This window comes from Electrophorus electricus, chromosome 15 (assembly GCF_041902795.1).
Source record: "Electrophorus electricus isolate QZ-2024a chromosome 15, ASM4190279v1, whole genome shotgun sequence".
NCBI classification, from domain to species: Eukaryota; Metazoa; Chordata; class Actinopteri; order Gymnotiformes; family Gymnotidae; genus Electrophorus; species Electrophorus electricus.
The window spans coordinates 16913041-16935000 of NC_137511.1; the positions used below are offsets into that span (position 1 = coordinate 16913041).

The window sequence follows — 21960 nt, forward strand, 5'->3', positions numbered from 1 at the left end:
GAAGTTCACGAGGAAAAACAATCAATCTGATTCTTATGAGACATTATATGCTCCTTGTTTTTATTTGTTTTTCAAATACAGGAATAGTCCATGTACAGGAGAACTGAGTTTTGTGTGAATAGCTGTACAATATTTACACAAAGGCTTTGTTTTTGAAAGAAGCACAGTATTAGATTGTTCCAAAATAATACTCATAATACAGACAAATGACAGTTATAAACAAAACAAACAAAAAATGCTCTTTAAATATTACTAATACATAATCTTTCCCTAGTGGGAACTGAATGCTATAGTTAGCTCTTATTTTCATGTCCATCTTCTGAAGAATGTACTGAAATAATACAGTTTTGCGTAGGTTTGAAGTATATTTTATTTCTGTCTTTTACTCTTTTATAGACAAAACCAATGCCACACATTTCTTTACCTTACTCACTATTTCTCCATGAGCCTAAAGGAAGACTCTTCATGTGACAACACGATTTTGCTCATATCTGAACATAACATTATGAAACAGATAATGAAGAATTACTGCTTTGTACTGTATGTACGAGATCCTGTTAGAAACGTCTTTATATAAATAATAAAAATGTGTGTAATACTCTAGCTCACTCATTTTACTCATGTAGCCTGAAGTGTTACACCGTTACACCCTTGAGCCTCTTCCATGCGAATTTCCTTTTCACACTGCATTCTTCACTCATTTATAAAACACAACCACCACTCTTCCACTCCAAAAAAATGCAGAATAGAACAGTTTGTAGTCTTTAAAAATAATCTGTGTAATATTCAAACAGTAACAGACTTCCTCCTGGCAATGTTTTCAATGTCTTCAGACAAATGAATTGTCAGTTATTCCAAGCGCAAGAGTGGCCAAAATCAAAGCGCAAATGTCGTGCAATATTCTCCTTCCATCAGAATTCCATGATTTAGTTTATCTTCCATCAATCAACAAAGTTATCATTCAACTCCAGAAGGGATGGTTGAACCCCCCCCCCCCCCAAATCAAACAAACATTAATAACAAAAAAAAAAAAAAACAAACAAAAAAAAAAAACAAAACATCCATGTGTGAACGTGTTCCTTTTCATCTTTAATCAGCTTGGTTTACTGTCCTGCTTTTGTCAATTCTACTTCAGAAAGAATCCTGAAAAAAAAAAACTGATCTCATTGACTTAAGTAAAGAAGAATTGATTAATTTCCTTGCCAAAGGCAACCAGCTGCGAGGTGGTATCCTTACCCCACTCTCTCATCTAGCCCCGCCCATCTCGTCTTGTCACTGTATTACAACCATCTTAAAAAGCGCTTCGGTAAAACAATAGTGGAGGACAGGAGCTATGCGAAAATAAATCCATGTTCTTTTTCCCATGAGAGGCCTCTTTGCTTCCCTGGAGTTTTGTCCTTTGTCTCTTTCACCATCCTCTCCTCTCTCTCTTCCGCTTTCGCTTATTCAGGCTTTGGCACTGAGGGTCATCAGCTCTAAGAAGGAGTTGAAGAGCGTATCCAACCAACTCTGATTGGCCATGCACTGCTGAACAACCTCTTCTTGCCCAGGATCTTCTGAGGCCTGTTCTATAGTGTCCGTCTGAAAGAGTAGAGCAAGAAGAAAGGGATGATTTATAACGAATAATCTGACATTGTTCCTTAGTGTTCTTCTCAATTGCAATTGTTTTCATTTTCCCAGTTGCAAATTTACTATGAGAAAGAGCAGTACAGGAACACTTACTTCTTTCTTACAGATTAAGAAGGTGTGATATTTGTAATGATGCAGAGAATGATAAAGACTGTAGATTCTACATGTCTCTGTTGACAGCTTGAGGTCCTAAGGGAGAAAGGTTAGAATATTACCTGAACAAAATATAGTATAACTTAATGCTTATGTATCATTCATGCATGTTTTACCTTAATATGGCCATTTTATTGAAAGACATTCAGGTTTGCTTGTGTGTAAGGGTACCTGTGGTTTGGGTATGCTCTTTTTGACACGGTTCAGGGTTTTCCGATTGTAGCACTCCCCACCAAGTCTAACCCTCACTGCTGCGGAGTCCAGCGGCTCTGCCGTTATCTGGGGGAAAGTATGCAGGGCTTCCTGCGGAGAAGGATAAAATGAATTGAGAGGGGACAGAGTTGTGAAAACTTGATCTATTCAAAAAAGTATTTATGCTACCAAAATGGCAAAACTTTGTACCTGGTGTTGGGAGTTCATGTTGACTTGCTTCAGAAGCCTTCTCTTCTGCTCACTGAGAATGCTGTCAATTTTACGCATTGGAGGGAGGTACAATTCATCTGAAAGATGGAGTCAGTAGAGAATGTCACATGATCAAAGAGTCTACCCTCATTCTTAATGAGGAGAAGAAATAAATGAAGAGAGCAATTTGTGATTTATCTTAGAGAGAGATGTTTCGTCCTACCCTCAGTGTCTTCCAGGGCCTGGATCATGTCTGGGTCCAGAGCTGTACTGACAAGCATCTCCACATAGCTACGGTACATCTCCCGCATTGCACGAGTGTTTAGGCCTGATTTCACAGAGACTACAAGAAATAAGTGCACATGGTTAGATACACAAGCGCGCACGCACACACGCACGCGCACACATACACGCGCGCACACACACAGAGCTCACCTTCATCCTCACTGGCTGAAGAATCAGACTCCGATGATGAAGGCATTTCCTTCAGCCACATCCTCCTCTTTTTAGGTGGAGGCTCAGCTTTTGTCTTTATTGGCTGCTGCTTCTGTGTGCGCTCCGTCCTCCGCTCAACTCCTCCAACCCTTTTCTCATCCTTCGCCCTCCCTCGCTCCGTCAGCACTGACCGCTTCTCAGCTTTCTGGTGCGCTTGAGGAGCTAACGTTTTCTTGTCCTCCTCTCTCTTCTTCTTTTCATCCCTCTCCTTCATTTTGGCAAGCCGTTCCTTCTCTTGCTGTTCTCTCACTCTGATGTGGTTCTTCTCTCTGGCTTCCCGCTGCTCCTTCTCTTTTGCTTTCTCATCTCTCAGAATGCGAGCTGAAGTCTGATTGTTAGTGGCAGGGGCCATCTTTGATACTGACTGAGAATGGCGTCTGAATGAGACAAATATCCATTAACTATGAACCAACACCACTTACAAGAGTTTAGAATAAGACCAAATGTGAAAAGGTTTAGATACCTGAGTGCTACAGAGGGTTTGTGCCAAGGCTTGCAAGAGCAAACCCTCACATAGTCCTTCTTATTCACGTTCTCCAGGAACTTCACATAAAGCCGCTGGTACCGTTTTTTTGCATCACCAAAATAACCAAGATACTGGGAAGGGAAGGGGAAAATGAAGTAAAGTATAAAGTAAATTTACATGCTCCGCAAACAGTTACAAACAGGTCTACTGACAATGATGATCAAAGGAACATCAAATCTAGGCCTATGAGGAGGTTAAGACCCCATTAAGTTTGTTTGTTTGGGCTTGAAAACTGGGAGGTAAGCTGACTCACATTGCTAGTGGCACAGAACTGCCTTTGTCCATCTTTGATCTCTGGTGAGAACTTCTGCAATAGGGCTTTTTGTACACGCCAAATGGGAGGGGGCTCCCGACCTGTCTGCAAGGCCAGCTGTGGACAGGCAGAGTTGAAAATCATGACTCTACATAGACCAGCATGACTCCACATAGACCAGCATAGACTCGCATGCATACACAGTGCCACTAGAACTAAAGAGCATTTGAAGCGAAGATGAATGATCTGACAAAATGAAAAAATAGCAATGTTTTGAGCAAGGGCATACGCATATGCAAAATTAAAACAGAAAAATTAATAAAAACCTATTTTTAAACACTCTATGAAATTCTGTTCATGGCCAATAAAGATATACTTAAAGGTTTTTGGTATTCTCCAGTCTAATTCCTGATCATTACACTACTAATATTTGAATACAGTTGGTAGTTAATACTAACCTTAAATATTAACTTGAAAATAAATATAATCAAATAAGAAGGCAAGATTATGCACCTTAAGCGTCCTGATGTCTTCTATGCGTACCACAAATTCATCTCTCTCCCTGAAGATGCCTTCCCCTCCACTCTCACTCTCATCCTCATCAGTCTCTCCTACGATGGCAGCACCACTCTGTTTCTGAGCCAGATGTAATGGTAGGATTTGAGGTGTTGGGGGCTCTTCTGGGGAGGATGGAGCTGGAGCGAGTTGCTGAGGTGGAGGAGGGCTAGGGGGTGCAGGAGTGGAGGATGGAGGAGAGGCTACAGGAGGTGGAGCTGGAGGTGAAAGGACAGGTAAAGCTGGAGCAAGAGGGCTAGGTGGAGGTGGAGACTGCTGTAGTGATTGTTTCTGCAGTGGAGATGGGTTATCCTCCAGTGGGGGAAGGGGTGAAGGAAGAGACAGAGGAGGAAGAGGAGGTGGAGATGGAGAAGATGAAGAGGCAGGGGAAGATGGAAAGAGAGGTGGAAGCAAAGGGGGTGCTGCTGCTTGAGGAGCTTCTTTAGGTGAGTCTGAAACAAAAATGCAATATATATCAAGTTTAAAACAACACATCATATGAACTAAACATTTTGTTCTCTGCTGCCCTAGTTTTAAGACTGTGCAAGTGTTTACAGATATAAAAGGAGGTTTAGTAGATGCTCTGATTGCACACCTCTTTCAGCATGACCTCCTTCTGTCCTCAACTCTTACCTCCTACTTTTGGAACACTCAGCAGCTCCATTTCTGGGACTTTGTCTTCCACTCCTTTATCTTGCTCCTCCTCTTCATCTACATCTCTCATTTTCTCCTCTTCAATCTCTTCAGTTTCCTCTTCTCTTGATAATATGGCAGGTTCAATGGACTGTGTGTGTATGTGTGAAGAAGGATGTGTGTGCATGTGTGTTGGAGTTTGAGGACTTAGGGCAGGTGGCTGGTGTGTTGGTGTCAGTGGTGCAGGAGGGGGAGGAGGAGGAGGTGGAGGAAGTGAGGGAGGCTGCATTGTGGATGTGCTAAGCTGTGGAGTGTCATAGAGAGCAGAAATGGCAGATGAGATGCTCTTTTGCAGGTCCTGGTTTTTCCCCACTGAGTCCTCTTCATCTGATGAAAAGGATGGAAGTGTTTCCAAGTTCCTCTTCAGTTCTTCATCTAAGCGCTTGCAAGGGCTTGGGCATCCACCCAAAGAGAGACTTCCATCACCTTCACTATCCCCATAACCAGATGGTGCTGCAGGAGCTGGGGGAGGTGGTGGTAAAGGGGATATAGGACGGATACCTCCACTTTTCCCTGGAGACGAATCACCATTCCCAGAAGTGCTCCCTGGCCTTTTTCCAGACTTCAGAAAATCCAGAAATGAAGCCACAAAACCAGTCTTCTCAGACTCTTTGTCTTCCATCTGAAGTGGAATAAAATGTATAGTTTGGGTAACAGGAATTTAACATATGTAAAATAGGACAATCATAGACAAAGCATAAAAAAGTTAATAAATACATTTGAAGTGGAATATACTTCTCTCACCTCTTGAGTTTTAGGCTTAATCTTGTCCTGTGGTCTGTTTATATCAGGTACCCCTGGTGTCCCTGGGCTCAAACCCAAAGAAGGAGCAGAACCTACAGAACCATCTGAGAGGGCTGGGTCAGTACCAGACAAAGAATCAGTTCGCAAGAGGGCATCAGATGATGACATGGTACCGATAGGAAGCTTTATCTAGAAAGAGACAAAAAGAAACAAATTTTAAATTTGAAATCTTAATCTGTCTTCTCATAAAAATCACAAAAAATACTTGAAACATTATGAATGGTCTCTCCCAACATACCTTGATAGGTTTGATTGGCTCTTGGAGCTGTTGCTGTTGTGGCTGGTGATGCATTTGCTGTTGCTGCATGTGTTGTTGATATAGCTGATTCTGTTCCTTGTTAACTACCTCCATGTCCATCATAGATTCATCTCTCCTGCCTCGGCCTCTACCTCTTCCTCTGCCTCTACCTCGCTCAGGAACATATCCTGTTCCACAATCTCCCATCAGGCCCCTGGAGTGGTGAGGCTCAGGCAAAGGGCGTATGCGTGGACGGCCACGAGGCCTCGGAGGTCCTTCCCTTTTGGGCTTGGTGGGTTTCCTGCCTCTCTTTTTTGGTCCATCGTTAGGCAACAATTGTGGAGGAGGGCCAAGAGGGGGGTATCCAAAATCCAGCTCACCCATTAGAGGGCTCATAGTTCCACCACCCACTCCACCAGATTTCCGGCAGCTGGACACAAGGTCTGGAATCAGGTCAGGAAGTCTTCGGCTATTCAGTCGAATGTCAGCGGGAATATCAGCTTTGTCTTCATCATCCTCAAATTCATACTCCTGTGCATAGCTCTTTTTGGGAAGAGAATTAGGATCAGGTCTCTCTTTCAATAAGTGGAAGGAGCTGGACTTCAGGAGCTTTTTGGGACGAGATGAACAGAATATTGGTGAGGTAAGACCACCTGAACCAGCAGCAGAACCAGCAGAACCTCCTAGCTTGGCACCAGATCCTTCAACATTCCCACCACTTCCCATTCCAATGCTGGGTGGCTGAGACTGGATCAGTCCAAGCTGCTCTGTATTGACAGTAGACGGTAGTTCATGGGTCTTCAAGGAGTCCAGATCCAGGTGCATGGTTCCATTGTCAGGCTCTGAAAGATCATGGCAATACTGCCCATAATCTTGATCACCATGTTGGCCAATCATGTCGTAGCTTGCACCTGTATCATCTCCCCCACCTTCTGCAGTTGATTTTATACCCTCTATGCTTTCTTGTCCTGGCTGGGCTTGAGAAACACCATCTTGACCCTGCCCAGCACCTCCAGGGCAGCTCGACTTGTACTCCTCTGGGCAGAACATGTCCTCCATGCCGGGAAAAAAGGAACGATCTTCATCTGGAAGCAAAGAGTCTGGGAAACAGATGGATGTTAATGGAACAAACCTCTGGCTCTCCTGGGACTGATTCTGATTTGACTTCACTGCTGAGCTCCTAGTGTCAAAGTGATGTTCTGCCTGATGCTGCTGTTCAAGTGGAGCTGGAGCAAGCTGTGAAGAGTGAGAGGGGTGAGGCTGTTCTTGCTGCTGTGTAGTTGCAGAAGCTGACTGAGGAGCAAGATGGTGATGGCTTTGTTGAGACGGATGCTGTGGGTGGCCATGCTGATGGTGGGAGTTTGGGTGTTGAGGAGCTTGAGTTGGTTGTTGTGGCTGATGGTGGTGGTGGGAAAGGTGATGCCCATGGGAAGGGGTAGGTAATCCCAAATCTGGTTCAGAAAGATATGAATGTAACTCAGAGGGATGATGCTGTGTAGGATGGTGAGATGAAAGTCTCTGTTGATCCTGAGATCTGTGTCTCTCAACACTTGCTGCGGTTCCTCCAGAATTTCCTCTTCCTCCCTCATTTCCTGATCTATCGTCGACCATTCCTCCCTCCTGACTAGAAGTTCGAGAAAGGGAGCGTTCCAGCATGTCCAGAGAGGAAACTGTGGTAGACTTTGGATGGTTCTGGTCTTGCTGCTGAGAACTGCGGCCATAGTGACTAGCCGCTTCCATTGCTTGAGTCTGGAGCTGAAGTTGTAGCTGAGATGCTTGGGGTTGGGGATGGGTCTCTGCTGCTGTAACTCCACCCGCTGCGTCCAACAAAGCCTGCTGACTGACAGGGTGTTGCTGAGGATCCATTTTGCTCCTGGTGGTGTGGGAGAGCACTGATTGTAGTAAGTGTGGCGCCTGGCGGGACTGATCTGTTGGAGAATCCATTAATGTTTGGGACTGAGATTGACGCTGTTGTTGCTGTTGTTGATGAGACTGATGATGTGCGGTCTGTTGTTGAGGATGCGCCTGTTGGTGTTGGTGCCGGTGCTGCTGCAGATCAGGTGTCTTGCGAATGTAAGCCATATCTGCAGAATCTTGAGGCTTCTTTTGCAGATCCATGTGGGGGTGAGAGTGCAAATGAGAATGCGTAGGTGTGTGTGGAGTGTGCTGATGGTGAGAGGAGGGATGCAGAGGAATGGAGTGCTGAGAGTAAGGGTCACCACGTCCATAGTGGACCACTGACCCCATTGAGTCATGGTGGTGATGGGGATGAGAATGGGTTTGATCTGAATTCCCCCGTCCTCCTCCATCTGAGACAGTTCTGCTGCTCTTCTGTTGTTGTTGTTGTTGTTGTTGATGTTGCTGTTTATGCTGTTGATGCTGCTGTTGGTGCTGCTGCTGTTGATGTTGCTGTTGATGCTGCTGCTGTTGATGTTGCTGTTTCTTTAAGGACATCTCCAACTGACTATCCAGGCCTGCTCCACTCCCTGCTCCAGATACAGCAGCATTAGATGTGGCACTATGAGTTCGAATAACACTCTGAAGATGGTATCGTTCCTCTGAGCTCTTGCTCATCTCATATGACAGCCCCTTATTACCATCCTGGGGTGGAAGGACGGAAGGCTGCTGGGTAGGCTGTGAGGAATGATGGCTTTGAGGGGCATGATGATGAGATGTTTGAGGGGCAGGACTTTGAGCCTGAAGGAGATGCTGAATGAGAAAGTCATCATCGTCGTCATCATCTTGTTGTGGTCGAGACTCAGTTACACCAAGCAAGCTGTTATCAGACTTAGTTTTGGGAGGTGCAGAGGGGTGGTAGGGTTGTGACCGAGGTCCTCGAGTATCTGGGAACCCCTGTGGGGAGGGCAAAAAGGAAGGGGAGAGAACAGAGGATAGGTATTTGTTGGATCCTGTTCCAACCGGTGACTGAGCAGGTCGAGAAGGAGCAGGAGAGTGGAGACCTGGGCGAATTATACCAGAGTTACCAGATGGAGATGGGCTGGAATCTGGAATATGGTAAGAACCACTTGTTCCTCCGCCACCCACATTACTTCCACCTCCTGTACTGCTATTACCCCCATTGCTGTTCCCACCAGCTGATCCCCCATTTGTCCCTGAACGTAAGAGTGCAGGAGAGTGTCCTGAGGCAGCATAGCTCATTGAGGGGCTTCCAGCTCCCCCTAGTGATGGCGGCAGTGACCCATAACCAGAATCAGTTCCGTACACTGATTCTGCTGAAAAGGACTGGCTTCCCAGATTTCCATAGCCTTTTGCAACCCCAGAGGTCCTTGCTGAAGGTAGGTCATGTGTCTGTGGGGAGTTGAATCCCCCATATGACTGAGATAAGTGTGATGGAGGGGGCTGGCTTGGAGAGAAAGACTGAGGCTGCTGCTGAGGGGGAGTTTGGCCTGTCAGACTGCCGGATGATTTAACTGGAGCTACTGGTGAACCATAGCCTGAGAGACAGGCTTTGGGAAGGGACTGCTGTGAGGAGTTAGACGTGCTAGGAGGGGGTTGGGGGTGAGTTTGTGGGGGAGGAGGCACAGACTGGGTTGGTGGCTGTTGTCGAGAAGATGCTGATGCAGAGCTAGACGTTGGAATGGCATTAGACTGGCGTGCACCGGCTGATGCTGAAGAAGAAGATGATGATGAAGATGATGAGGCTGAAGATGCAGAAGGCGGTGTATGAGGGGTTCTGGATGAGGAACCAGAGCCAGAGGAAGAGTAGCCACTACTGGAACTGCTTTTTGACCCCTTTCCAGGCCCACCAGAGGATGAAGATGAGGAAGACCCATAAGAGGGCTGGATGGCGGGTCGGTACTGCTCTGTCCTGGGGGAAGGTTTATGGTCAGAGGAAGGACTGTGCTCTCCTAATGGACTGCAGGATAGACCAGCATGACGAGGATGGGGGGTCTGCTGATACCCAGACACTCCACAGCTAAGGTAGTGCTGGAGGGGGTGAGGTGTGGAAGTGGGAGCCTGCGCTGGCGAAGGACGCTGGTAGTGCTTAATGACACTATCCTGTCGCGGTACAGTCCGCTCTTGCGAGGTTGGCTGAGGTGGGGCTGGGGTAGAGGAGAACACAGAAGCACTATATAACTGTGAGGACTGGTCTTGAAGCTGCGAGGACAGCAAGTTAAACTGGTGAGACTGCAAATGACGAGCAGAAGCTGAGACTGCAGAGGAGGCTTGGGCAGATGTGACACCGGCACCTCCACTTGGGTCATGGCTACCACGATAAGCTGCAGCAGCACCCTGAGATGACAACAGGCGATCAAAGCCAAGACTTGATTGAGAGGGTGTCTTAATGTGCAGCAAAGGATCATGGGGAGAGAGGAGGCCATTGGAGGTTGGACTGAAAGTAGGCGTATCCTGTAGAGACAGTGAGGGGGTCACCCCAGGAAAGGAACGCCCAGAAAATGAAGCTGGGTGCTGATATGCCGATAAGGCAGAGGATGATGGGAATGATCCAGAACCAGGAAGGGCACCAGAGATGAAAAGCTCTGCAGGGGCAGGTGTGTGCATCGCTTAAGAGTGATAAAAAACACAAAAGACATAGAATCAGAGTGCATATTAAATAAATGCAAGAAATCTTAAAGTAATTAGAAACCCATATAAAACATAGGTGGTCTGTGAATAATCTATAAATAGAGTCCATGACATTTACAATAATTCACAATAATTACAACACCAATTAGCATTTAGAGTGTGTGCCTTTCAAGTTGTTGCTATGGCAACAACGGGCTGGGTGACTCTTTTTAAAACATTTAGTGACCATGTTTATGCCTTAATAGTTTTTAAATCATTGTACTTGCTGTATTTTGAGCCTTCAGTTTCTTTCTCCTAACTGGTAGTATAAAAATTAACATACCCCATCACGTCTGATCTTACCTGTCTGCCAAGATGGGGTGCGAAACTGGGAGAGAAGAGAGGAAGCAGAAGGTGGTGGCTGTGGACCCCGGGACTCCAGAGCTGAAATCAGGTTCATAACAGATGGATCTGGGCCTGAAGGACTGGCATGGTGCAACCCAGCATCAAAAAGCCCGGACAAGCCTGAGTCAGATCACAATGTGTACACAAAATGCAAAATGAACATATCAGCAACAAATGAAAATTGATCTTCACAATCACATCTTATATTCATGTACCTTTGATGCAAATTACAGATTATTTGGTTTGACATATTCAGCACTGTTTTATTTAGCATGCTGCTTATACTGAGATTGAATACATACATAGGATGGCAAGAGGTACCATATTCAACATTAAACATGTAATCTCAATGCTTCTCAAAGTTTCAAGAAACTGTGATAAAACCACTATAAACCATGTTAAACATATACTGTTCATATACTGCAATTTTTATCCACCTCAACTAAATGTGTGTATGATTCCAAATATTCTATATTCAAAAACATACTTGTGATATTTACATAATTAGGTAATCTCTAAAATATCCTAGAAAGAGTAGGCGCATTTTGTCCTCCATCAGACTAAGTACACAAGGTACACAATCGGAGGAATCCAACAATAATCATAATTAGCAACAAACGACACCAGCAGAAAATTAAATATGTGGTTCAAAGAACTTCACTGCAAGCTCATGAACTGTTTCTAACATGCATTAGCTTCATTCTCATGCAAATGTCAAAATAATAATAATAATTTCATTTGAAAGGTTTATGAATCAGTATTCTTGTACTTCCAAATGTCCTTTTTTGTCACGTAGGCAATTAATCACACAGCATAGATGTCATGTCACTCACCCAGACTCCTCCCAGCTGCACCCCATGCCCCACCCTGTCCGGAGCTGCCAGGGTGGTGATTGGTTGCATAACCCTGTAGGGGGTGGGGAGTGGCATAGGCTTGCCGATGGAGGAGTTCAGATTCTGGATGTGATGACCTGGAGCTGCCATACACCAAACTGACAAAAACCGGAAAGAAGAAAGGTCCATGACATGTCTCTGATTAATGTTCTGTGGATGTTTTGAATAAATCAAAGAATTCACATGATCCAACATGCATAACTAACTTTTCTCAGAATAATTCAGGCCAACCATATCATATTAAGTGTTTTCCAATCTTTTTAATATTTTACTAAACATCTGCTGTATGGAGCAATATTGCATTTTGTATACATAGTGCATTCCTAATACACTTTACTATGCTGTAACTACAAGTTTCGAAGCAATATTTGATAAAGGTTTAGAAATTAGGAGTATCTAAAGTGAAAAGTATGCATTAAATGCAATGAAAATTACATACTGTGCAAAGACTGTACACACTTAGTACACATTAATAACTATTACTGGCTGAACTAGCTGATATCAATCATCTGTTGCAGAATAGTCTGCATAGAGTAAAGCATTTAACCTGAAACATAGTTGGCAACATTCATTTGATATACCCCGTTTCACCTGTAGTATACTTTATATGTAGTACTTCATTGTAGCTTTTGGTCGCTGCATATAAACACTATTACTTTGTAACAAGGTAACAATGTAACAAGGTGAGTAACTGTTTAAAGTAGCAAAGCAAAGCAAATATATGGCTTGTAGGACCGTGGCGGTGCTTCTACATGACCTGATTGAGTAGGAACCAACAACTGCTGCTAAACTAGGCTAGCAAATTATCATTTTATTTGCAAAGCATCCTCAAGAACGATGCCGTGCCTTCTATACATTTGCCCGAGTGTTTTTTTTCTTTTAAACAAGCACCAAAGCAGTCTTACAATCGTTTTGCAAGGTTTCTTTACAACCAGCCCTACACAATAGCAGACCGTGGATTCGTAGCAGATGGCTAACAGGTTAGCGACAGCGCCTACGCGGCTTGTCTCCGAGCGTGGCGCGGAGGAAAAAGCTAGACCAAAGTGGCAGGTCCAAACCAAAACCTTCAGGACATGGTCTCTAAATGTCGCCTGTTTGACTTTTGCCTGCAATAACAAAGGCTTTCTTGCTATCACTACTGCCTCAGTTACAGGCCCATATGCGACAGTGGCGACCATTATGGAGTTAGCTAGCGTCAGCTGGATGGTAAAATGAGGCAGCACAGCTAGCTTATATTAAACAAGGCCCAACGGACTCCGCTTCTTGTCAAACGTGACGCTGATCTTATCAATTGTTGCACGGCTTATTAAATATGACAAAATTAAATACAATGCCCAATACAATTCTTACGCTCCAGTTCAGATATTAAGTGGTCTCGTCTGTTTAATCCCCTAAGCCTTTAAAAAATTATAATTGTTGCGACTCTAATGCATGTTGCAGGTAAACTGACTTTTACAATTTTTCGTTTTATGCTATTTATAGGCTACGTTGAATAGGTCACCAATCTGCGTACATATAGTTTGTTTTATTATTATTATTATTATTATTAGCCTATTTCCCCGCTCTTCAACTTCTGTACGCGATCAGTTTGGGAGCCTTTTATCAAGGATGCCACATCATTTTATGAAACACCGTAATAAACGATAAACGGTGCGACTCACCCCGCCCCCCATCTTTTCCTTCCCTCTCCTCCCCATCTCCCTCCGTCGACCTCTCTAAACCGTACATTAGTCTGTCAATCACATCCCTTGCATTTCCAACATGAACCCTTTGCTTATTTGAATAACAAAAACTCAACATACGGATCAGCATCTTCTGACATCCTACGCAAACGCATCGTCAGAGACAGATGTGAATGCACGGCGCCGAGTTCGTTATGAAGACCAATCACAGGCTATTTCCCCCCCACAAGAGGACATTTCACTGTCCTCGGAATGGAGGCACAGTCTCTGCATGCTTACCTTGCTTTGGCTGATCTCTCGTAGCTCCATCCGGCTCCAGCGCCCAAATCACCGAACCCTGCTCCCGGGTAATTTCTATCCATTTTTGAACTATAATCGGCGGAGAACGATCGAACAAAACGATCCCGGTGCAAGTATTTCTGCACGACAAGATCACTGTCCTGCTGTTAATTTCTTATCATTCTCCCTGATGAGCAACGAGTAAGTCAATAAGAATGAAAAATAGCATATTGAGGGAGAGGGAAACGGAGGGGAGGAGAGCGTGCGCGATACAGGGGGTGTTCACCGACCACCTCCAAAAACCTCACCTCTTTTTCAGGTTTCTTTCCTTTAAAATCAATTTAATTAATGCCATGCTCACGAGAGGCAGAGGCCATACACCAAAGTTAACACTTATATTTGACCCCCGTTACCAACAAATTACTGATGGACACATATGACCGTATACGTCCTTTCCCTTGTCTCTCCTCCCCTTTCACCACTTAGGCTACTTTATTGGAATAAAAATGTATCGCCAAGAAGCAGTAACATCCGTTAAACGGTCGCTACATTTCGCAAACAGTGCTGAATACTACGTCGAGCAAGTCTGTGCGTTACGGCTTGCAATTAAGCAATGCAAATTCCTTCCCACCCAAAATTTTGTTGGAAGCTAGCGACGAGCTAGCTCTGTCGACGCATCAAAATAAAACGGTGTTGCTAGATTCCCAATGCTCTTTCTTTTCCTTAGTGTCGTTTCGACCTCATCGACGTGATAGCGCGCTATAAATCGAAACAACGTTCAAATCCAGAGCGGTTCGTTTAGACTTCAAGACCGAGGCCTCCTTTTTTTCATAATATTAGTCATTTTCCCCCGAAGACGCCATTTTTGAAGGCGGCTGTTTCTCTCCCCGTCTCCCTCCCCTCGTTCTCATGCTCGAACTCGCGCGTAGTCTAGTCCGTCTCACCTCGCGCCTCCTTTCGCCCTCCACGAGCGCTACTACGGCGCGAGCTATTCCCAGAACACGGTTCACCAAATTGTTTTAAAACTTAGGGAAGGAGGAGGCATCGCTGACACGTTCAAAGTATAGCATGTCTAGACTATAAACGGAAACAGATGTGTGAAAAAAAAAATCGTATAACAATCGTCATTAAACAATTGGTTATCTGTTGACATTATCGGGGACCTTATTTGTTTTAATTATCTATTTTTAGCACCAAAGATCGAGCCATCTGCATGATATGCAACCCCAAGGTTTCTGATACCATACCTTAACAACAAAATGCAACGAAATAATAAAATAATAAATGTGGCGTGACTGTATGGTAGTTTTAAATACCTAATATGTCCATGCCAATGCCTGTGTTTTAATGCATTTCTTAAATTTACTCAATAACTACGTTTAGTTTTATTTCAAAATCAGTTTGATAATTTATCACATTTAGACTATTAGAAATCTAATGTAATGTGGATTTATGATAATTCATTTTAAAAGAGACATTTATGCCTTAGCTAGTTTCAATCAATTGTTCACAGTACATAATTTCATATTTAAATGGTTCGTGATAGTCCTACATGCAATAGGCCTACATTCCCGTTACAAACAGCTACGTCATAAAGTATATAGGTCTGTATTGCTTTTGAAGAAAACAATGTTGTTCTTGTTGTTTCATAAATTTTTTATGAAAAGCTTGCACTGGAAAGGTTATAGATCATTTGAAAGTAAATATGGCGCCATGGTGACCCTCGTTACCACTGGCGGGTACAGTAGTACTGTACACTGTAAATGGTAAAAAGAAATCTTGTACTGCACGCGGGTTCACAAGTGCCTCTCTGCCGACATCTAGTGGCGCAAGGCACACAGTGGGATTAAAAAAATAAAAGCAATCTAAATCAGATCTCGACTTTCTTGAGACTTTGGTCAGATGGATGGCTGGATGGATGGATCTAATGTTCAGAAGATAAGGTGGCAGGAAGATTTGTATTTGTTAAATCATAATAATTGTTACTAGCATGCTTGCAAAGAGTATTATTTACTGGTCTCTGGAACAAAATTCCTATCCCCAAAGTACAAAAACTCAAAGAGTTTATAAATCTTTAACAAAACTGTTCATATAACAAATTAATGTCACAATTATTCACACTGATAATTCTGGACCAGATTTTTTTGAATGGAATGACAAACGAAGTTTTGTTTATTCAGACAGCTGTTTTCTTGTTTATTGATACCTGTCAAATTAGTTATGTGGAATAATGTAGATCCATTCTGAAGATTCACATCATAGTTCTTTCTTAAACACATACACACTCCACACAAAAGTGTATGAGCTAGAATACTGCATAAACCACACACACACACACACACACACACACACACACACACACACACACACACACACACACACACATACACACACACAAACAAAGATTTTGAGGCAACATAAAAACATGTTGCTGACATGCATTGAATCAGCCCAGTATATGCACTTATTTGCAGTGCACCCTTCATACACATGTTCATCATTCAACTCCTCTGCTTAGCGAAGGTAATGTTGACAAACAGTTGACGTAACATCAAAACACAGATAAACCATGCAGGTTGTCTGCTTTTGGTAGGTTTGGCGAAGCATTCCTTTAGAATGCCTAATAATCCAAGTCTACACAATAAATGACATGGACAACACTGATCCAACATCTCTTTGTTCACTAGGTTGCTTGTGTACATTTGTATCATTTGTATGAGACATACATGTTCTATGCTCACTCATTCTAGCACATACACACAGACACATACAGACGCACACAGACACACCTCTGGTCACATAGACCAAAATAAAAGTACTGAATGATGAATGACATAGTTAGAAAGCACATGAGAATTAAAATATACCCAGTCAATATTGCAATCACTATTAACCTATACCAAAAAGAAATATATATATATATATATATATATATATATATATATATATATATATATATATATATATATATATATATATATATATATATAAAAACAGCACAATTAGAAATGCCTTTCATGAACATGGTTAGTTCAAAACTTGCCTTGTCTTGAGCCACCTTGGTGTAATTTCCCTGTGGAACTAAATGCAAATCTAATGAGAGGCCAGAAAAAGGCACTGCTCACATTTGATTCACTAGTAGAACATGACCGTCTTGCGTTTGAAATATGTCCCACCCACTGCCCCCTTAACCTAAAAATAGGAGGGCCACTTGCAGTTTGGTAGTGCAACATGTCTGTGTGGTTCCACTGCCTAGAAGTTGTTACTTCTGAAAAACAGATCAAATTTAAACACAGCTCGACTTAATGTCTATGCCCATGAAAGACAGACCTAAAGGCATGTTAAAAAAGTTATATATAACACACTTTTATTTTTATTAATTATATATATTTTACACATTTCCTTTTGCTATAGGTTATTTAATGCAAATAAAACTAATATGAATGAAAATTTGGGGAAAAACAACAAGGTCTTGCACACAGAACACTGTTTCACTATTTCAGTGTTTCAGCTTCCACCATGGATATTGATTTTCCAGAATAACTTAACATCAAGATAGAGTGATTATGTCCCATTCCACACAAAGACAAGCAAGCAAAACAAAGAAACAAATAAACAATAAATAAATAAATAAATAAATAAATAAATAAATAAGTCTGCACTCACGCTCACTAAACTTTGCAGGATCAAAGAAATGGCTCAAATTTGTTTTGGGAAACATACATGAGGAAAACTGGTCCCTTTCTTCATAGATCATTCTGGATCAGTTGCATAAGTATGCTGCAAGGAAGCCCGGTGACAAAGCGATGCTGTACAGACAGATCTTTTTTACACTGTTTCCTAATTTCATTGGACATAAACTGACAAACATTATGGGCATATCAGTGGTAATGACGGATGTATGTGATAGTGTGGTCCTTGGCCCAGACAGCAGATGTATGGGTTTGAGTCGGTGTGGTTCATTTCTTTTCATTTCTCTCTGTGAGCTTCCTCAGTCTACATGGGCATGTTAGTTACAGTTTATACTCCACAACAGAAGCATTTTAGGAAAGTATCCATTTTGTTAAGAAGTCTTCCTTTACCTATAACTGTAATACTGTTCATGAGCCCACGCTGTTGTTCTTGTCTTTACCAGAATCCAATTTTACTCTAATGATTTTTGTTAATTTTTTATATTTAGTTATATTTCCTTAACCAAAAAATATTTTTTAGGACATAAGGGTCAAAGCATGAACAGAAGCCCATTTGTTTTCATAGTTTTCCATGAAGAGAAATAATCAGGACTCCAGGAGATACAGTCAGTAGCAAGTTTCCAGTATTCTGAAGTGTACTTATTTCCTCATGGAACCATTTTTGTTTGGCAAGAGTTCAGCAAGAATCCTGTCTTTCTGCTGCCATGGCAACACCATCCTTCTGACGCAGTCACAAATAAATAAATACTCTGTGATAAATCAAAAATCCTGAATTAAAAAATATCTCATGACATTCACTTGATTGGCTTCAGCCAAAGATCTTGCAGCAACAGAGGACTATGCTGAATATCCGTTTCACATGTTCTGGGAAATTTTCAAATCCAATTCCAGTTGAAGAAGAACATTTAGACTCCCATGACAGCATTTGAAATCTGCAGTTTGGAAAAAGCTCCAGCATTGTTTGGCCAGATTTAGTAAGTGCCAGGATACATGCAAAAAACACAATCAAAATTGCTGTTCATGTTGTTGACACATGGCGACAGGGAAAATGGGATATCCGCATGCAGAGGCCTGTTGCAGACACCAGTTATTTTTCGGCATGTACGATCTCGTCGGAGTGAAAATCCAGCCTAGGTGAAGTCAGTCCATCAAATGTAACAATGACAGAAGCTAGGTAAGAACGGCTGCGTGCACAAGTGGGTACAATGAAGCTGCTTTTCACACTGGGGGAAAGGATCCAGTGACCCGAGCCACATTCAAGACCATATCTCTTTTAGCTTATTGTTCTTTATTGCATACAAGTCAGCAGACTGGTAGTCTGTAAGAATTGTCATTTATTCAGATGGTGCATCTTGTATCTTAACATGTGCAAGTAGACTGTATTGGAATACAGTGGTCTATCAATGGCAATATATGCTGCTGATAACACTGGACAAGGTCCAAAAAACTCCTTTTCGTCATTCATTATATTTCAGTCCAAAGCTGTTTCTCCATAATCATGGCGGCTGAACAAGGTGTGCGTGTTCTGATGGTCTGCTTATTCTCTACTATCAGAAGATATGCGAGCCAGAATTGGAGGTTTGCTTGAACTAATTTCAGCAGTGTGATGAATTAATGAGACCAATACTTGCATTTCAGTGACATATATAACTTACAACTTCAACATTTACTATGATATATTCTGACCCTGGACTTGATTATGGTATGGAATATCATGTCTCTGACAACCACTACAGGTAATGCTGCTGTCTGTCCTCTGTAGTTGGGGGTTGTGATGCCTTTTCTTGACTTTCCTTTACTTTTCTGAAGTGTATTAAATTGCATTGGAATTCAGTTACTTAAAGAATCACTGTTTTAAAATAAATCACTGTTTTAAAAGATAAAAAAAAGAAACCAAAAAAAAAACAAAAGCAGTTTTTTTTTTACCATCATGCTGTAGGGTAGCAAGAGGGGTAAGAGGTTTGCATGAGCAAGTGTTTCCAGGGTCATGACATGGCTCTATGTGGGATGCTGATTGATGAAGGGTCCCTCCTGATCAAGGCTGGGACTGGGTCCCATTGGAGGATAGTAGGCGAGACCTCTCCTTGCCTGACCCCCTTCGCTGGAGCAGGGCCCCGCCCTCTCCCCGGTCAACCCATTCACAGCGGTCGGCGCCGCCTTCTGAGCGGCGTGAGTTTTGTCTGGTTGGTGTCCCAGGGGGGCGCCCGTTCTTCTCATCTACAAGGACAAAATCAGGTGTTGTGCAGTGTGAGTGTACCAGTATCCATGCAAGCGTGGAGGGACAGTGTGTATCTGGGTAAGCCTATCACAGGAGGGATAGGGCTATCACAGATGGCTGCACTAGGCAAATGAACTCTAACAAGTCAAGGGTTTATTTGTTCTGTGCTGGGAGCATCCCGACCAATCTCTAATGTTCCTGATAATGATCTTTTGACAAATCAGGGCTTTCACAAAATCTAACAAATCTTAACAATTTTGATCAAAATAATGCAAACTGACCTTTACCCATCACCACAGCAAGTGCTCACCATTGAGCATTTTAATGTCAAAAGTGATACTGTAATCACTATATGTAGCAATATAATCAAGATACAATGTTTTGCTCATATTGTGCAGCCCTGTAATGTAGTGTAACTGTTTAGCTGTGTATAGCTGTGTGTGATTCACCTGCAAGAGCCTGTACAGAGGGTTGGTCATGTGTGCTGAGCAGCTGGGCTTGAATGGTCTCCACCACTCTCTTAAACCTGCGGCTGGGACCTGTGCAGCCCCGAAACATACACACACACACACACAGACACACCAATAGTAATCAAATGTCTGGAAATGCAGTTACAACACACAAGATAATAAGGCTTGAAACAGTTTCTACATCTTTCTTACCAGAAAGGAGGGTAAAAGTGACACTGTAGATTCCATAGTCTCTCTTTCCTTCCCTGTCTCTTTCCCTCTCCCTTGCCCTTTCTCCCTCTGAAAAAGAGATGTCCACCTGAAACTTGACGGGCTTCTGGAAGACAGATGGACCTCCGGAGGACTTGTACTCGGCCCGGAAGCTTGTCTGGGAAACCACGCTGTGGCTGAGGGATGGAATCTAACATATAGAGACACACCATGAGAAGAGGTTTAACAGGTAAAGCGATGTCAGCTTGATCAAGACCACCGTAGCAGGTTGGCATGACTCACGGAGAGGAAGGCATGGACGATGTCGGCCTTAATGGAGCTGAGGGGCTTGTCTCTGATCACCATAAAAATCTGCTCCTCTTTCTCCAGGCTGATAAAGTTCCCAAACCAGGAGCGCTTTGCCAGCCTTGAAGCAAACAAATGAGCACATTCATAAACAGGTAACACAAACCATGTTCCATGAATGTCTGTTTGTGACAGTGCTTTCTAATACATACTCAGGGCTGGACTCTGGTGTTAGGCTTGACATATCCTCTGATGTGGGCACTATAAGTCAGAAAGTGATAGAGACATGTTTCAACGTAGCTCACCCTTGTCCCATTCATACACAGTAATTATGACAATATTACACTTCATAACTGCATAATGCCAGGTAATGACGATCTCTCCCCACCCTGTAGTTTGCGGCGATGGAAGCGCGGTGACCCTAGGAGGTTATTCTTGAACGAGTTGAGGCGGGTTCTCCAGTGAGCGGAGCTGCTAGCTGCCATGCTGCTGCCCCCACCTGGGCTGGAGGGAGGAGTCAAGGAGAGCGAGCCAACACCCACACCTCCTCCTTCGGCACGGGAGGAAGAGGAGGAGGAAGAGGAAGAAGGGGGAGTAGCAGGGGGGTGGTGGGGATGATGCACAGGGGTGCCCAGAGGAGTGGGCAGGGGCGAGCCTTGAGGGGTGACCTGAGACACGGGATACAAGCTTTTAGTCACTGATTTCAGCACAGCAAATGGGGTGGGAAAGAAGAAAAAGCGTGGGACAGGCGAGAGGAGTGGAGAGGGGGAGGGAGAGCGTGACGAGGAGGAGTGTAGGGGGAGGGACTTCATGGACTGGAGGTGGGGCCTGTCAGACCCCGTTTTGGATGGCAGTGTCTGAGTCTTTGACTCATGAGCGCGTGCAGGGTGGGGGGTGGGGCCACAGCTTCCTGGTTTGGTGGCGGCAGTTACTTCTGATCGGGTGAAAGTGAACACTGGGCTCTAATGGCATGGAGGTTAGGAATGTTAGGAGACAGGAGGGAGAAAGGGGGAGTGGTGGAAAATGGAGAGAAAAAAAGGAGTGGAGATGAGTAATGAACACTAGAAAACAACAGATGAAGAGTGTGTGTGTGATCTGGTTATACACTCCATTGAATGGAAAAATAATGAGATTATGAACTTTGTTATGAGTATTATAAACATTCTCAAAAAAGAAAAAAATATGAGATATCAATAGGTCATTAGCAGCATGATGCTAAACATTATGCTAAACTGAGATACTGTTAGTCAGGCCCTAAAACCTTACTGTTTAAATGGCTATCTACCCTATTGATATATGCAATGTATCAGTAAGGTTTACAACCATTGCTAGAAATCTTGGTAATTCCTCCTCCATTTTGAGTCGCATGTTATGTTACTAACTGGCTGTTTTTTCATCAGCGTAACATGCCATGTCTGGCCTTTACTGATCACACTTACTGATGCCAAACTCTGGTTCATGCCTTCATATTTTCTCGCATTGATTATTGTAATTCCATTTTTATTGGTCTTCCCATCAACATCATTAACAAACTTCAAATTATCCAAAACG

The 21960-nt window shown here is 43.2% G+C and overlaps 2 protein-coding genes across 3 annotated transcripts in view; both read right to left on the minus strand.

Moving 5' to 3' along the window:
* Positions 1-39: 39 nt before the first annotated feature.
* Positions 40-14458, minus strand: prr12a (proline rich 12a). Its single transcript, XM_027031157.3, has 15 exons — positions 13535-14458; positions 11514-11671; positions 10639-10800; positions 5749-10274; positions 5451-5639; positions 4647-5328; positions 3972-4465; positions 3459-3575; positions 3143-3276; positions 2620-3056; positions 2408-2527; positions 2185-2282; positions 1954-2085; positions 1723-1818; positions 40-1581 (listed from the first exon to the last, which is right to left on the minus strand). The coding sequence occupies exons 1-15, from the start codon at positions 13615-13617 to the stop codon at positions 1447-1449; spliced, it is 7563 nt and encodes a 2520-aa protein (XP_026886958.2). The 5' UTR covers positions 13618-14458; the 3' UTR covers positions 40-1446.
* A 1393-nt stretch (positions 14459-15851) lies between these two features.
* The window catches only part of brsk1a (BR serine/threonine kinase 1a), a 14131-nt gene continuing 8022 nt past the window's right edge, over positions 15852-21960 (minus strand). The window contains exons 14-19 of one of the 2 annotated variants that reach the window (XM_027031162.3): positions 20798-21077; positions 20622-20670; positions 20407-20530; positions 20107-20314; positions 19894-19983; positions 15852-19443 (exon numbers count right to left, since the gene is read on the minus strand). In XM_027031162.3, coding sequence (XP_026886963.2) covers positions 19262-19443; positions 19894-19983; positions 20107-20314; positions 20407-20530; positions 20622-20670; positions 20798-21077 — 933 coding nt within the window. In that variant the 3' untranslated portion in view covers positions 15852-19261. Of the gene's footprint in view, positions 19444-19893; positions 19984-20106; positions 20315-20406; positions 20531-20621; positions 20671-20797; positions 21372-21960 lie in introns of both variants that reach the window. The other variant, XM_081698044.1, reaches the window with a different exon arrangement.